The sequence below is a fragment of the Photinus pyralis genome, unplaced genomic scaffold (assembly GCF_008802855.1).
Source record: "Photinus pyralis isolate 1611_PpyrPB1 unplaced genomic scaffold, Ppyr1.3 Ppyr1.4_unclustered_Scaffold3577, whole genome shotgun sequence".
Taxonomy (NCBI): Eukaryota; Metazoa; Arthropoda; class Insecta; order Coleoptera; family Lampyridae; genus Photinus; species Photinus pyralis.
Window position 1 is genome coordinate 13,526 of NW_022171424.1, and position 17,936 is coordinate 31,461.

Consider the following 17,936-nt stretch of genomic DNA (forward strand, 5'->3'; position numbering starts at 1 on the left):
TCTACACAATTATAATCTTTGAAATTGTACTTTATTTTTATCACTGACGAGACAGTAATGACTACATTACTACCTAATTTTACAATAATTAAAACTAAATCAAGGGGTTAAGGAAAGCAGGAATTTTCAAATATCTCAACACAGTCTCGTCAGTGATATAAATAAAGTACAATTTCAAAGATTATAATTGTGTAGATTTTTATAAATTTCTTTTAAGTAAGAAAGATATTCTAAACGCTATTGGAGACGGATAAATACCGAAGACCTGAAAAGTAAATAGTTTCCTAAACATTTTATTTTACTAAAAGACCAAATTTTTGTTTCATTTAAAAATTACTGTTATTAGCTTCTTATAACTTTTATTTTATTTTGTTAAAAAAAGTATATTATTGCTTCATTTAAAGAATTTAAAAAGATAAGCCGTTGCTGATTCCTAACAGTTAAAGAAGATTTTGTTTCATGATGGAGTACGCCTTGTTTTATTTAGAAAAATTAATTGTTTGTTTTATTTCTTTAGAAAATATTTTTTATCAAATTCAGTTGATATGTCTGGGTTTATAATCCCTAAATCCTGGGTTTTCACGCTTCCTGTCCTAGTTGGTAGAGTTTTGAGATGGCAACCCTAGTATAGTATAGACTAAATACTAGAAAGTTACACCATACAATATGTATAAGTTAATTGTCCATTTTACAGTACCTACTTGCTTATGTATCAATTTGTTTGCAGGTTTAAGTAAAAAAATTGATAATAAAATAAATAGTTTAAAATCTTCTTCAAAACATCGATTGAAGCATAATGCCAGTACTTACCACGAGTCATTACAACGGATAGGTGGTGGCGATGCTTGCTATAATCATTACCAACAACAGTGGTTCAGTAGTAGTTTAGAGGTAATGTATTTTTTCATTTCTCTTATTTACGAATTTCTTCAATCTGATAATTCAACAACAATAATAAATTATTGTTACAGCGATTAAAATTAGAAGACAAATCACGTGAAGAACGCTTAGAAATTACAAGGTACGAACTGCAAAGGCACTTGAAACAAATTTTACGGAGTAATCTGGGAAGGTGGGATCTTCACGTTGACAATTTGTCGAATAGGCGGACATGTAGTTCACACCAAGTGTGTCATACGAATTTGGGATATAATAAATTAGTGTCGCCGCGTTACTGTTGTGTTGATAAATGTTGTCGACAGGCGTTGCCCTGTTCAAAGTATTGCACGCTGCATATCATGAGTAATTCTGATCAAGTTCTCTTCAATTACTGTACAGCTAAGTTTGCCGATAATACGCAATGCTCCGTTCCAGTTTTGGATATCACTCATGAACTTCCATTATGTACAGAACACGCAAGGAAAAGGGTAAGTTTTATTCTTTTAAGTAATTTTCTCAACATTTTTCATTTCTTTTACATAATTTCTTTCGCTTCTTTCTTAACGGTAATAATTGTCTTAAGAATGGAAATGAGATTAATAAAAGATATGCGAATATAGAGATTGCAATAAAAGAAACTGTAAGCTGGACATAGCAAAAATTAAAAAAAGTTTGAAGAAAAATACAGAGTTAGTAAAGGGAAAGGTAAGAATTTTAGGGGTTGATTATATGTATTAGAAGTATGGCTTTTGTAAGCAATGTAAAGAAGCTAAAACAAAAACATCAAGCGATCACAATAAAATTTAAAAACGCGCGAAATACCTTTCGACATCTAACCAACAACTTGAGTTTTAGAAAGTACCTATACATCTTATTCTATTTATACACATTCCTCCTGAAAGTTTAAGTTTGCAAGTTCTAAATGACAAAATTGGCCCCTGATCATTATTTATTAGGAAGCGTTTGTTCTATCTAATTCACAGTTACAACTTTCTTAACTAAAGAAATATCTTCTGTATGGTTATTTTTATGAATATGTGCAGCAACGCTAGATTTACTTTGAATTGACCAGGAGGTTTCATAAGAACCCAAGGTTTTTTAATGCAGCAGTGAGCGGGATTTTACATTCTGTCAAAAACAATCTGCTGATGCAACTTAGGGCAGAGGACATATATTTACCCACACTTTTATGTATAAGTAACAATCTGGTACTAATATAAGGAGTTAATTTTTCATATTTGGATGATCAGACGGTCTGTTTTATTTATATAAAGTTAAGCCCCGCTCATTCATGCACTCAAAACGCTTGATAGCTCATGAGAAGGTCGTTTCACGCAAGCCCCAGGTATAAACAATTGTGTTTAAAGTAAGCCATGTATTATGAGTGATCTTGTATATATGAGTATGTACACTTGATTACAATATGTACAGCTTATATTGTATATTCCCAATATATCTTTCATTTACATGGGAACTTTGGGTTATGAATTACTTTGTAAATCTCTATGAGGGATAATTATGTAATTTAACACATTTGTTTACTAGAACATTTTGTTAATATGGTTACATTGTTTAATTTGTGTTCTTAATAATAATAATAATTAGACCATATTTACAAGAAAAGAAAAAAAATATTCCATATAGTGAAGAAAAGGTGTAAACGATGCAGTTCAGGGACGGATGAGTTACTCTCCTGCTCTTCCACCCAATCGACTTATGTTTCCTAATGTTGTGGTACCACCTTTGTTGCTCTATTCTGTATACAGGACCGCTGATAAATCTGGAAACGGTCTACTATCGGGGAAGACAACAAAAGAGTTTTATGCAATAGTTTTGTATAAATAATTATTCAAGGTTGGTCATAAAGGTGTGGCCGAGAGTGTGGCACACCCAAATTGAATTTTTTTAAATGAAACACTGTACATGATTTGATATTTCAATTCTTCTCTCAATTTTAACCAAAATTTGTAACAAGCACAATGTATCTAAATTCGATCGTTTCCTGATTATCGAGTTTTGAAAATAAACATTTTTGTTTGAAAAAAACAACCAACAATTAATGAGATCACGAATTTTTTTTGAAAACATTCTATAGTTCTGAAAAGAACTGTTTGCGAAGTTTGTTATGATTATTTGGAACCATTGTATTGTTCTTTATTCAATGGAAAAGTTTCCAGTTTTTTATTGTAAATTAATTATGAAAATTTAAGTAAAGTGAAACAAAAATGCGAAAGAATCATTAAAATACCTTCACAAATGAAAAATTTACAAGACCTTAAAGTTGCGCTTGGAAATATAATTACATTTCCGCGTGTAACGTCATGTGACCTATTCGCATACGATGCATATTCGTTCTCTTAGTATGTGCACGGTTGCTTATTGGTGCGACGTAACAGCAGGACTCGATTAGGCCAAATGGCGTCGCAGGCAGTACTGTGTTGCGCACTGAATAAGTATGCGTAAGTAATATATTGCCCAGTCATTTATTGATGGATTTTAATTTTGTTTTAACTAGTTTATTAGTTATGATCTGTATTTTAATGTCATTAGGTTAAATATTGTATTATCAACACTTGTTCATTATTAATAAATTTTAAAATAATAACGTTTATTTTCAAATCGATAGTAACCAATTGAATTTACGTACAGTATATTTCAAATGAAAGAAGAATTGAAATCTTGAATAATGTACAGAGTGTTCCATTTCAAAAAATGCAATTTTGGTGTGCCACACTGGTACCGAAAAGAACTGCTACCTGAACCGGAACCTATTGCATTTATAAGCCCCTCACTTGGAACTGGAACTGTTATTCAGGAAGGTATGATAACGGGAACGGATATCGGTACCGTTATTTTTTGGTGCTTATGTAGAGTAAACACGTTACTCTCTGTGAGAGGGAAAACCGTTTTATATTTTAATTTGGTATTGGCGTTAAAAACTTTACTTAGATGTAACATTAGTGGTTTATTGGTTATTATTATTAATGACTAGCTGACCCGGCAGACGTTGTCCTGCCCGAACGCTGACTTGCCTACTAATGGGGGTTAGGACTTCAGAATTTGTGATACCAATTCTGTAGGTTTGAGTTCAGATGACCCAACAGTCAATGCACGACAGAACCCGAAAGAGAGACGAACGTATACGAGAATGAATCACACTACAGATATCACTTGAGCTGTGCACTTGGCCTTGGCGTAGTTTTAGTCTTTGCTTGTTAGTGTGCATTGGAAATATGGACCGATTTTGCGGTATTTGTGGGGCACGTAGGCAGATGGAATTCGATTCTATATTGGGTATGTCAAACTATATCATGTGTATATGCCTATAGCAATATATTATTGTTCTTTATAGAAACGTGTACGAAATGCAACAAAGCACCATTTATTTCGTCGTATGAAATGAAGTCAACAGCAGTATTGCGAGATTTGCGGCCATACCGTGGAGAACAGCAAGCAATAGAAAGATTGAAGAAACAGCGAACGCAGTCCACTTCAAGTGAAATTGTGTCAATTTCGCCGTCAAAATTTTCAACATCTTCAACACAATCCCTATGGTTATGGTGTGACGATGATATAGATCGCGCCTTATCGTAAATAGCATATGCCGATTCCGACAATGCGGACGAAAAAGAACGAAGGGAAGAAGAGCAGAAAATAAGGGAAACGAAATAGACGTAGCAACAGAAAACGATATAAACGTAGAAAATGTTTAAAGTGTATTATTAAGTATACCTATCTATTATGTAATACAGTAAGAAATATAATTTTATTCATGTAAGTATTATTTTCATTTTCATTACTACTTTTATAAGAATATCACTTTTAATATAGTTATAGTTAATAATGATGTAATAATATTTTTTAACTGTTTATCTGAACCACAATTAACCTACATTACTTCCTGTGACATCCGAATTTTCTTCATTGCAATGCTTTATGATACACGACATTTTTTGTTCTGTTGTCTGGCGCGTAAACAAATAAAGCTGATGGTTTCCGCGTCGGGACGCGGGAACAGGCAACATACAATTGACGTGGATGTTCAAGGTTAATGCCGCAAACACTTAACGACTGTCCTTGTGACTTGTTTATCGTCATAGTGAATGCAAGACGCACCGGAAACTGCAAGCGTTTAAAATCGAATGGCATGTCGGTCGAAATCATTGGAATGCGAGGTATCAAAACGTGTTCTCCTTTGTACTTTCCTTGAAGAATTCTTGCTTCGATGATGTTGTTCATCAGTCTCTTCACCGCAAGACGGGTGCCATTACAAAGACGTGGTTGGTTGATATTTCGCAACATTATGATTATCGATCCGACTTTTAATTGGAGATTATGAGGCGGCAATCCGGGCAGCTCCAGCGAGTTTAAAAATTCGGTTGGATAGTTGACGATATCATCTTCCTTAGTAATGGAATCTATCGATTTGTATGTCATCAATTCGCCAGCAATTTCACTTTGAATTTTGAAGTTCAATTCGTTGACATCAATGTTTTTGGCAGCCAATATAGCACGGTTACTCAACCAATCATGATTTCTGTAATTTTGAGCAATGTTTGGGTACACCTTTTGGATTGGAGTTCGGTCTTCGACTCGGTGAACTGACAAAAATTTACGGGAAATGTAATGCAACCAGTCGAAATATCAACGGGGATGTTGCCATTGCCAATGTCCAACAATTGTTTTGAAAATAATTCTCCAGCTTGATCGTTCTGCAACACGACACGCATGTTCATATTTAATTTGAGAACCTTGACGTGTTTCCACCAAACGGACGACTTCAAACATGCATTAAGTTCATAGGCTGGCGTTGACCGTGGAATCACCGGTAATGTTTGACGAAAATCACCTGCTAAAAGAATCATCGCTCCACCAAACCGGTGTTGATTGTTTCGTAGATCTTGCATTGTTCGGTCTAATGCCTCTAAAGACTTTTTATGCGCCATTGTACATTCATCCCAAACGATCAACTTGCATTGCTGCAATACTTTGGACATCGCACAGTTTTTCGAAAGGTTGCACGTTGGTGTTTCAATGATTTGCATATTCAACGGCAACTTGAGAGCCGAATGAGCTGTTCGACCGCCTTCCAACAACGTAGCTGCAATTCCTGATGAAGCAAGTGCAACTGCAATTTCATTCTGGGGGCGAATCGTTGCCAAAATCAACGCGATCAAAAACGTTTTTCCAGTTCCACCAGGAGCGTCTAAGAAGAAAATCCCTCCAGTCCCATCGTTAGCAACTTTCATAAGAGTGTCGTATGCATATTTCTGTTCTTGATTCAATAGCGGAACATTTGCTCGAACTGACTCTATCAACACATCGTAGTCATATTGCCTTTCGCGTGTCAGCTCCTGATTAAATGCGTCGTGCATCGGACGATTGGGCGCTGTGATGCCTAATTGCGCTAGTACCTTGTTCGACATCATCAAGCACATGTCCTCAATTAATATCAATACCTCATTGTAAATTTCATCGCTCAGTTGCAATTCTAGATTTGATGTTGTAGTACGCATCCGATGTAAAATATCGTCAGACATGTTATCTTTGTATTTTGTCCACAAATCAATTGGGTTTGATGGAAAGCACGTTGAGATCGCAAACAATGTTCGCACTTGATGAGCATTTGATGAAATCACAGCATCTGCAAGGGTGCAATCCCAATGAATGTCATTTTCTAACAATAACAAACGTTGACAGGCTTCTCGGTATGTGCCACACAGTACACCATTAACAGTTCGTAAATGTTGAAATGATGTTGGGCCACGAACGTTGACTAATAGTAAACGCAAATAGAAACACTCGTCGTTGCTTGGATGAATTGTATAAATGCGACCTAAGGCATCGGTGGAAAATACATGTGGGTAACCTGGAACCGGATTTCCTTGTTTTCGTCTTTGGAATTTCTTTAACGATTGATTCCAAGTATAATATCTTGGCATTTCGGAATATAGCAGCGTTCTTGCGAAATGATCATTTTGGCACATTTCAAAAAAACTGGTCAATGTTGTAGATGGCGGTCGATCAGATCGTTGTAATGCATTCTCCGCAGTGAAGTATACTCTTTGACCATTTTCCAAATGTACGGCCAAATGAACAACAGTGGGATGTCTTTCGTGAATGGCGAACGAAAAAATGCGCCAAACTGCTTCGTTGCTGCTAACATAGCGACCTAGTTGATATTGTGTGACTTCATCGTTGGAATTCTCCGTACTAACTCCAATCACAGCCATATCACTTCCTTTCGTCACATATTTGCAGATGTATTTGATGGATTTTACGGAATGGCAAGATTCGACATTGATATGCGCTTTGAATGTCTTAGAGAGTAACGGCGAATACGGAACAATCCAGCGATTATCAACTTCCATGTCCTGTTTATTCACATTAATAGTTGTTGATCTGCCATTGTCCATAGTGGATCGACGACGATACAGTGGATAACCATCATTTCCGGTAATTGTTTCTGCTACTAATGCGCGTGGATAACGCTTTGAACATTTTCCGTCGACCATACACGGAGCATTGATATTAAATATTCCGCAGGGACCATGAATCATGTTCTTAGTAACAACTTCATGCAGACTTGGATCTTCTTGTTCATCAGGAATTTCCGCTGATATCACATCATCGATTTCATTGGATCTTAACTTTTCAACCAACCAAATGAGAATATGTGCGTGTGGCAATCCGCGTTTCTGCCACTCCACGGAATACATCCAGCAGCGCGTCTCGCCGAAAACGCAATGCTTCACAATGAAATCCATCAGTGATTTCAATTTCTGTTTGAAGACTCTCGCTGTGATGTCATGACCATCGATGGGTGATTGGCCAGGAAACAACTCCTGTTGGATTTCTGTCCACTTGGGATTGCAGGTAAACGTGATGAATAAATCTGCTGTGCCATAATTGCGAACATACGACATGGCATCTTGAGCATATTCATGCATATGTCGCGGACTCCCGACGTAGGTTGCTGGGAGAATCGTCAATCGGCCCACATTTCGTGCATTTCCATCAGTCCTAATGGCATCTCGAAGATGAATATACTCTTCAGAGCGGAGTTTTTTTCTGGTTCAATCTGATGAATAACAATCGCTCAGTTTCAACTTTGACATACATACCGACTGCATATTGGTGAAATAGACGCCGGCATTTCAAGATGTGATTGTCCTCACCTTCACGAACCATCAGTCGATATGAATAATAGTTCATAGAACTGATATTTTTGTTCGATTCAGCGCCTGTCAATAAGTTTACTTCAATAAAATGAACTAAAAAAATTTGGTCTGGTATTTACCTGGACGTGGATTTATCATCTTGATCGAGAAATGACAGCCGTCTTCACCTTGCCAAAATATGATGGGATATTGCAAAGCATCATATGACCGGTGCGTTTCATACACACGCTGCAGTTGATCATTTCGCCGGTGTAGAATGATATCACGGGATTCAAAATGTTCATCAACGACGACAATGGCGACTTCATCAATAGTTGGCACATTGAGACGTCTTGGGTGTTCTTTCGTAGGCCTCTTGTCGGCTCTGATTACAATTTTGTGATCATCAGATGGCATGCGGTCCAGTGCAGCTTTGAACAATTTAACCAGTTTATTGTGTTCATGGAAAAAAGTTTGCAATTGTTTCACTACTGATTTTTTCACCGAACTGTTAATCGCACAACGCGTATCTAGTTCTTCTGATGAATTACCCATGAAATAAATCTGCAGGAATTTATAGTCTGCATCCGACGGTGGCAATAGCGAACCTGCTCGATGATATATCTGACCTTGAATCTGTAATTAATATTAATAATGTTGTTGTGGAATAACCATAACATAAAAGTGTCGAATTTTGTGAAAGATGATTGTGTTAGAAATACCTTAAAAGTGGGCATGAAATTGTCCCGAACTATATTTGTTGCGCCAAACGAAGTCATTTGGAAGCAACTGTTGTAACTTTGGATGTGGCTGAGGAATTGGTTGGATTCGGTTCCTTTTCCAGAAACCAATGAGCGCAGTGGCTCCGGTGGGGGAACCAATGGCGCCAATTTCACTTTGCCATTTGCACAACACAATCCAGGGGTTTCATGTCTGTATTTCAATGCTGTACAATGTGAACATACAACACTCATCGATCCGATAGCAACGGATTGATCTGCACTGTAATCAGTTGTCGCGTTGTAACGGAATGCTGCTCGATAAGTATTCAACGCACTATATGTTTGTCTTCATACACATTGCAGCGCGATTGGCTTCAACCGACCGATAACGTCTCATTCGAAGCATATCATCTTCGTTTGAATTTTCTCTCTGTTCTTGCGTATATGTTGAACGTGTTCGTGATAATCGATTCCGTTCAATTTCATTTCGATGTTCGCGTTGCTCTGCATTTTGTGCAGATCGAAAATTGCTTTGATGTGCAGCATTGCGAGTACGGCGACCTAATTTACTTCGTCTTATGGGCGGCATTGCAATGCGAAGACGCGAACACACAGCACTTACACTAAACTGAAACAATGTAATCGTATTGTCCGCGACAAAGAACCATGGAACGCACACGCGAACACACAGCACTTAAAGTGAACTGAAATAATACAAAGAACCATGGAAAGCAGCTAAGCGCGGGGCAAGTCGGGCAAGCGCGACGACCGAAGCAAACGATTTAGTTCGAAAACCTGCCACCGAGTATCGTAGATGGCGCTCGAAGTGCGAGCGTCACGGTAGCGCTACGGGTGCCCCGTTTTTTCAAATTCGTGCTCCCCGGAGCTCCGTCTCAGGACATAGAGCGGCCAAAAACCTTCTCTGGTTCGTTGTCCGTCTTTAAAAAAAAAATCAGCCAAATCGGTCCAGCCATTCTCAAGTGATGCTCTTACCAACGAACAACATTTCATTTTATTAATGATAAAATATAATAAACCTCTCGCCAGGAAAGATTGCCGGTCACAGAAGACCTGATCACGGTCTACAATCTGTTTTTCAAAAGATGTGAGCAACTTCCGGGATCCTATTCCGGAAGTCGCTCGCATCTTTAAAAAAACATACATTGTAAATTGACACAAGGTGTGCTGTGATCGGCAATCTTTCCTGGCGAGAGTTATATGTAAGATGGGTAGGGTTAAACGCAATCTTTCCCATGACCATTTTACGTATGACAAAAAAGTCAGGTAATATTGTTTAGTTAATGCTTAAGTTGGTAGAAATTAGTGTGGCAACCGTGCATTAATCAAAATTCTTCGCCCATTTAAACCTGGACTGCTAGCGTCGTATAATATTTAATATAAAAATTGAAGCCAACATCTGCAGCGCGATCACTGGGTATGACTAAAATGAGAACTAAATCTGAGGCGCTAAATATGCAATTTGCAAGGACAAGTATATCCACACAAAATATTTATACGATAACTGTTTAACTTTATACCTGATGAATTAATTTATATAATAAATAAATTTGAAGTAGATATAATTTTTGGATAATGATATCAATAGATCGTGGAATAAACTTTTATTTAACAAATGTACATGTTTATTGCAGCGTCGTCACCATTCCATGACGATGAGGGAAAGTGTGTAGGTACATTTTCATCTACTGTCATTTCTTCAACTTGTTCTTGGTCGGAGAAACTATCGACATTTTCATTTGATGTATTTGGGAAAATTGAAGGAACCGTTTCTGTTTTAATGTCCTTGTTTTTAAGGTTATAAACTACATCACATTTTTTTACCAAACAACTTCAGCGTCTCATTTTTAATTAATTATATAAAAGAACACAACTAACTAACACAAAATTACATAAAATCGCTATAAAACACCCAAATTAAATCTCGTAACATTGACGTGTGCCAAATTTCGTTTCACAAAACGCACAACTGCCCTGTGATGGCGCTGTAGATGTTGGCTTCATTAATTTGACTTTGCTAGCAATACAGTTATTTTTTCATCCAAGTCAAAATTATTCCTTTTATTCAGACTGAGTGTCATTTTAAAATTCAGCGACAACGGGTGATCTCGTAAGCCGGATTGTAACAATGAGGAGTTAGTACATTTTATAACATGAGGAATGAAGTAGTAGTGTAACTTTTTTAAAGAACTGATTGAGTCTAGCACATTAAGGAAGATTTAAAACTCTTGGGGGAGTAAATAATGTAGCGTAGACCAAAAGTTCTTACTTTCATTTGCAGCTGTCACAGTAGTTTCTACCAGTTTACCTTAATACTAGACAAAATATGGTTGAATGACTAATACCGAAAATGAATCAAAAACAGTAAGTGAATTGAAGAATGTCTGAGGAAAGCAATACTTAGTTGAAACTGCTGCGGAAAGTAGAAAAAGGCGAGCAGTTGACGGAGGTTAACGCGCAAGCTAAAAAATAGGTCCAAGTAAACCTAAAAAAATTATGTTTCTGCAAAATAATAATGTAAAATCTTGTCGGGGGCTACCATATTCCATTTGTCATAATTAATAATAATTTATTTTTTGATAATAATTTTATTTATTTATGGTGGAACCCTTGAAAACCGGAAAACAACTGGAACCTGAATCCAATATTACTAAAGCCATAGAACTTGAATCGGTACCCTATCCCTTAAAAATAATGCCGGCCAGTGTGGCGCAGTTGTGTGGAACCCCGTCTGCAGCACTTGTGCTAAGTTTAAAGTCAACATTTCCACCATATGTAAATGATGTGTTTCCAGTTTGCCATATAAAGTGTTCATGACGAAGCATCAAATGGACACAGTATTCGAGAGGGGGAGAGATAGTGGCGACGTTAGCGGATAAATGTTGTAACTAACGTATTCCGGGTAAACAACATGACCAAGTGCACAAATCCCACGAAAAATGAAAGTAAAAATTATTGTAGCGTTCCGCAGTGTTATACATCATATGAAAAAGGTGTATCTATGCATCGTTTTCCCATTAAAAATATAATACTTACCTACTCGCGAGTGGAAAAACCAATCACACCAACAATGCAAGTGTGTAGTAAACATTTTACCTTTGGGCACCGTTTAAATAAATTATTAAATCTGCCAAACTAATCATTATTGCGTACAGGAACACACATTTAACAGGTTAGAAGCAATGTAAACACTCTTGTAACCCCGTTTAAACCAACCATTTTGGATTATTGTAGCGCCATCTATTATTACTTCCTTTCTCGAATAATGCTAAACTCTTAGATCATATACAGTCTTGTTTCAAATTAAGTTAAGAAAACAAAACAACATCGCATTTGTTAGATAACAAAAATATGATTAGAACACCCTGTATATTATTACACCGTATGACAGCTTATTAAATTCTTCACATAATTACACAAGTTCTTAAAGAATAACTGGAACTAAGACTTATTATAATATGTGAAATAAGTAATACATAATAAGAATAACTTACCATAGATAGGTACCTACCTATGTTGAACAAGTTAAAAAAGTAATCGTTAATGATTTACAAACTGCGCATTTCCACTTACATTCATTTCCCATTTGTAAGATTCAACTTCTGTTACAATGTCGTAAAAATCTGGCCACAAAGAAGAAAATGAGCATGGCAATCTATTTTTAATGCTCTATTTGAATTTCAGTTTACAAGAAGAAAAATTTTTAGTCAGATCGAATTTTATGATTCAGCATTAGATTTACCCTTATTCAAGGTGTCTACATACAAAATTTCATTTAATTATCTTCACAAATAAAAAAAATCGAATTGTGCATCTGCAAAACAAATTTTTTGATTCGGCATTAATTTAACTTTTATTTATTTTTTATTTACCTACATACAATATTTCATTTAAGTATTTTGACAAATAAAAAAATTGCAAAAGTTATCGTGGACAACTGCACACGGACAGTCAGACGGGCAGAGGATCGTTAATAAACGACACAAGTGTAAAATTATGGTACATGATAAACCTTTTTTTGTAAGTGGCACAGACAAAATTTCTTTTTTGGTGCAAGTCTCGACACCATAACGAATCAAATAGCGAAAAAAGTAGAACAATAGCTCTTAAGAAAAAGAACTAGTAGCGACCAAATGGCTGTAGGGACGGACAGACAGCATAGTGCATTTTCTTTAAATTCATGTTGAAATGCGCTAAAAAGGTATTCAAAAACGTTTCCATTTTCTCCGCATAGGACGGGTAAAAAGTATATCTTCTAGGAAATAAACTATAACAGCACTATGTAAAAGTTGGCTGTCGGATACTTACAACTTTAGAGAAGGAAAGAAAGAAGAGAAATAAACGTGGGTTCACTTAACATCCCCCAATGAATATCTGACGCCCTCGAATAAATTCTGTTTTCTACCCTTCCGTACAGCCTCCCCTGCCATGCAAATTGGCATATTAACATACCTCCAATATCAGAGACACTACCTATCAATATCTGACGCGCTCGAGTATTTTAATGTAACTTTTTTGCGTTCAATAGGTCCCTACAGCACTCGAGTAAATTCCCATTACTATTAAGTATAAAAGTAAGAAGGAAGGTATAAAATACTACTTCGTGACATAAAAGTTGACAGCATAACTTCCAAGATGGCGACTGTGCGCTTTTATCTGCAGATTACCACCCCGCTCAGATGACGCTTCGTCAAAATTGATTGTTTCTAAAATGTATGGTTACAACATACCTGTAATTCTAGTTTTCCCACGCAAACTTTATTTTTTAGTACAAAAAGTACCAAATATGTTCTTAAAACTATCTTGCTACCTACCCTAATGTTGTCTATTGCGGTGCACAACTTACCTCTGAAGAAAATAATCTTGTAACACTACCTATGCTGTTAGCACTAACTAAATTTGAATTTAGCGATGCAAATCATCACTACTGAATATATTGATTATGTTATTGCATCTGCATTTCTTTAAACAAAGATTGTTTTGCCAAATCTTTAATAACCAAATTTCTGTTACAGGATAATTATAGGATGTTCCAAGAAACAAAACCAAAGAAATTACGTAAAAAAGTCAAACCTTCCGCAATGATACGTTCACAAAAACGCAACAAAAAGAAAAAACGGCCTCTTAAAACGATAGATGGTGTTCACTTCAAATGTAAGTTAGAACCGGTGTCCAATTCTGGTACGCACTGCATTCTCGTACTGGTGAATTAATTAACGCATTTTTTTCTGCAGTGGTATCAGAAGAACGGACGGAGATTGCTAGTGGTGATATCGTCGAGCATGCACTTTCGTTGCAAGAATCTGACGGTTTGGAGTTGGTATCTGTAGAGCAAGTACTTGTGAATCAGGCTTCAAACCTGTTGGAGGAGAGCGAAATTAATAATGTTTTAAGTACGATTCAAGCAGATGAGTTTAACGATTTCTTTGCCGGTATGTACTCTTGATTGTGTAATAGAAGGTCAATTAATAATATTCTCAATTTAGTGGATCGTAACGGAGAATACGATGAACCCACCAGAGAAGAAACGGAAGAATTGGAGAGAGCGCTGGCGGCAGTAGATAATGATGTAAAGTCGTTAGAAAAGCTAACTCAGTCTCGTGGCTTGTTAGATTCGTTTTTAGAAGAAGATACATTGGTAGAATCCTTGGTACAAATTCCTGACGTCTTTCACAATGGTTATTCCTCATGTGGAGATAACATAATAACACAAACCTCAAGATTTCTTTCGGTGGAACCACATTCGCAATCTTAATACTTGTATTATATTTTAGCATTGTACAAAGGTGTTATATATATAATAGTGTAAATTATAAGTTATTTTCTTTTTTGTACTGTTAAAGACTGTTTCAGAAAAAGTGTTTTAGGAATATTTTCTTTTAGATGTGTAAATAATAAAAAAAGTGTTTCGGTAGTAATGATGAACTGGTAAAATTTCATGTAATACTGTTTTTGTGACATGGTTGTAAAGATTTCGAAAATAATTAACACAGTTTATAATAGTACAACTTTTCACTAACGCTTCTCTTTCACAATAGTTTAACAAATGGCAAGTATCATGATTCAAGAGTGGGAGTCGAGTAGGTAGTGTTGATTCCAGGTGACGCTACAGTAAATTCTTTAGGGAAAAGGAAAAACTAACTTAATTCATATGATATTTAACCATGTTTTTTAACAAGTACCTACTTTAATTCTGTTATAGTCACATCCTAGACTTAATCATGATAAAAAGGTTTTCAATGGCCCGTATGAATAAAATGAAGCATATGCTTATACTTGCAAAATTCAAAGTAAATACTCGTAAGTGCTCCTTCACACTGGGCGACTTAGCAGCGCTGCTGAGCAGCAGGACAGGACGCAGTGCAGCGCTGCTAAAGAGACCAGTATGAAGGGGCACTTCTAAGTATTTACTTTGAATTTTGCAAGTATAAGCATATGCATCATTTTATTCATACGGGCCAATGTTTTGCAATGAAATTCATAGCAAAAATCAAACATTCCAACCTACTGGGTGATAACCATAATGAGACTCAAAATCTACCATCCAGTTGAATTATGCAATGTGAATCATCCATCTATCGTTCAATGATAATTAGTTCAATATAATCAAATTTTGAATTGGTCTACGCCACTGACTGTTTCCTAAAATTATGAATATTCAAATCTGCCAATCAGGAAGTAATAATAAAAAACGGATTTATGGCTCAGTGGTAAGAGCATTGGGTTATAAATCCGGAGGTCGGGTGTTCGAACCTGGGTTGAGGTGAATTTTTCATCTGTGGCGGAGATGGAAATTACCTTAGACCAGTTCCGAGCATTCTACCGGCTACTCCGAATTAGGTTTTCCTGCAGTTTTCCTAATTCGTAAGGTAAATACCGGAGTAGTATAGACCATCTTAAGACCTTCTGCAGAGGCACCTCTAAATAGCATTATGCGGGTCACTCTGTAATTGGGCGCATGCCTGTCGAGGGCCCAAAACAAGAGAGGGATAATAAAATAAAATAAAAAATAATTTTCTTTGAAAAGTATAATTACAGGTAGTAATCATTTTATTCTTTCCCTTACTAACTACTCTTCTGTGTAAGTAAGTATTTACCTACCATTACCTAAAACTGAATCATATTTTTTGTTGTGATCGATAGGATGGTTATGCCTTTAAATAATTTTATTAAAAATGTATTTATGTAGCTATTTTCACGAGAGGATATTATATAGTGTGAGTTGCCCTGTATGATTCGATCAACCGTTTATTCTGTGCAGACAGCACCTAGTACAGTTCCAATTTTTTGCTGTATCTGTTCCCTTATCATCTCGTGGGCGCTGGCGGACTGTGCGCAAGCAATACGAGAAGGGGAGCACTCTGATTAGTTTTTCTTCTGTTTAGTATGGGAGTTTGTTTGTGTGGTAATAGACTTGAACTTAAATACTACTTCCAGTCTCATCTGCACTTTTTCGTGTTAAATTAATGGTAGACTATGACGGAGCAGCGCCATTCTCAGTGTTTTAAAGAACATGCAATTTATCATTTTGTGAGTTGTTTTGTCTAAATTGAACCGTAAATGTGTTGCATGTTTTTGGTACTAAATTTATCTTTTTTCCATTTGTATTCATTAAGAATGTCACTTTGTATACTTATATCTCGTTTTTATTTGTTTCGCTACATTTGACGTTGACTTGATTATCTGATTTTCATTCCACGTTCTGTGTTCCACGTATATAAGTACAATTTCCATTTCGTACCAAGTTTCCGAATCGACTGGTACCAAGTTTTAAAAGTGGCGCGAAACGTCCATCATTATTATGACCTAACAGTTAGATGGCGCTGCTTGTAATTTTTCTCAGCGTTGCCAACTCTGTATGTATACGGTAAGTCAAAATAGTAGTCTCGGATCGGAAGTCCTTAAGATTAGCACAAGTTGGTGGTCCGTGGTGAAATGTTTCTTTGTGCAGGTATAATTCGTTGGCAATCTGGAATGGAAAATCTGTTATCAGTATATTTGGGTTGTTTGTCGTTGGAGTCATAGACATATGCTAACACCATTGAATTTATGCTAATACTTATATGTCTATGGTTGGAGTCTGCAACCCAGGGTTGGAAAGTTCCACGAAGGCCAGACTTGGACCATACACCAACTAAGTACCGAACTGAGACCATCGACTGTATGCGTGCACACACGATCGCGAGCAGAATCCCCAACGCGCCCAGCGCCCACACTAATGAATTTTATAGCGTTTTCGATTGGCAAAACTCGTACTGCACGAGTGTTGCACGAGAAACTGAAGAAATGCATGTGAAAATTGCTCTCAATGGAACATAAATATTTGTTATCATTTGTCCATAACCTCATTTTAGATTTGTATTTATACAATGATTTAGGTAATCGACAAATCTGTATTCTAAAAAATGACTGAAACGATTTCACTATTATTTATGATAAACAATGAGGAATATAAATTTGAAATTCCTGTAAAGAACCAATTTTTGGCGTTCAGTTTAAAGAGTAAATGCAACTTTTTGTAAAGTAGAAGTTATATGGCTAGTTCATCATCTTCGCTATCGCTAGATGACAACAAAAAACTCTCCAACGCAAGAAACAAATTCAAATTGTCGCACTTCGACATTCGGCTTTAAGCTGTGTCTTTGCATTAGTTTTATCCAAATGTTAATGGCAATAACTTCGCTTTTCATTGGGAAATAAAATAAAATCGGAAATGTTGTATAAATGATTAAGTATGTTTTCAAATGTTACGGACAAGATTTGAAACCCGATTTTGTCCCGCATAGCTATTGTAAAAAGTTGGCAGCCTTACCTCCGGCCCGAGGGATAAGTATCGAGTAATGGCATGAGAACATGCGTTTTTAGCGCATTTCCACAATTTAAAAAAATGCGCTATTGTGGCAACTTTGTCCGTCCGTTCGTTTTGAGACGCTACTAGTTTTTTTATCTTAAGAGCTATTGTTCTACTGTTTTCGCTATTTGGTTCGTTATGGTGTCGAGTCTTGCACCAAGGAAAGAATTTTTTCTGTACCGCTTACAAAAAAGTTATTGTAAAAAAACAAAAAACCGTTTTTTACATGTTCCATAATTTTACACTTTTGCCGTTTATTAACGATCCTAGAGATCGTTTATAATTTTGTATTGCTGTCTGTCGTCT

At 36.3% G+C, this 17,936-nt stretch overlaps 1 protein-coding gene across 1 annotated transcript; it reads left to right on the plus strand.

The window, feature by feature from the left end:
* Nucleotides 1-727: 727 nt before the first annotated feature.
* Nucleotides 728-14,697, plus strand: LOC116182105 (INO80 complex subunit D-like; the record flags this gene model as incomplete). Its single annotated transcript, XM_031502606.1, has 5 exons — nt 728-891; nt 972-1,367; nt 13,795-13,960; nt 14,014-14,211; nt 14,266-14,697. Coding segments are annotated over 5 exons (1,193 nt in total), but the record flags the coding sequence as incomplete, so codon positions are not given.
* Between the last annotated feature and the right edge of the window lie 3,239 nt (nt 14,698-17,936).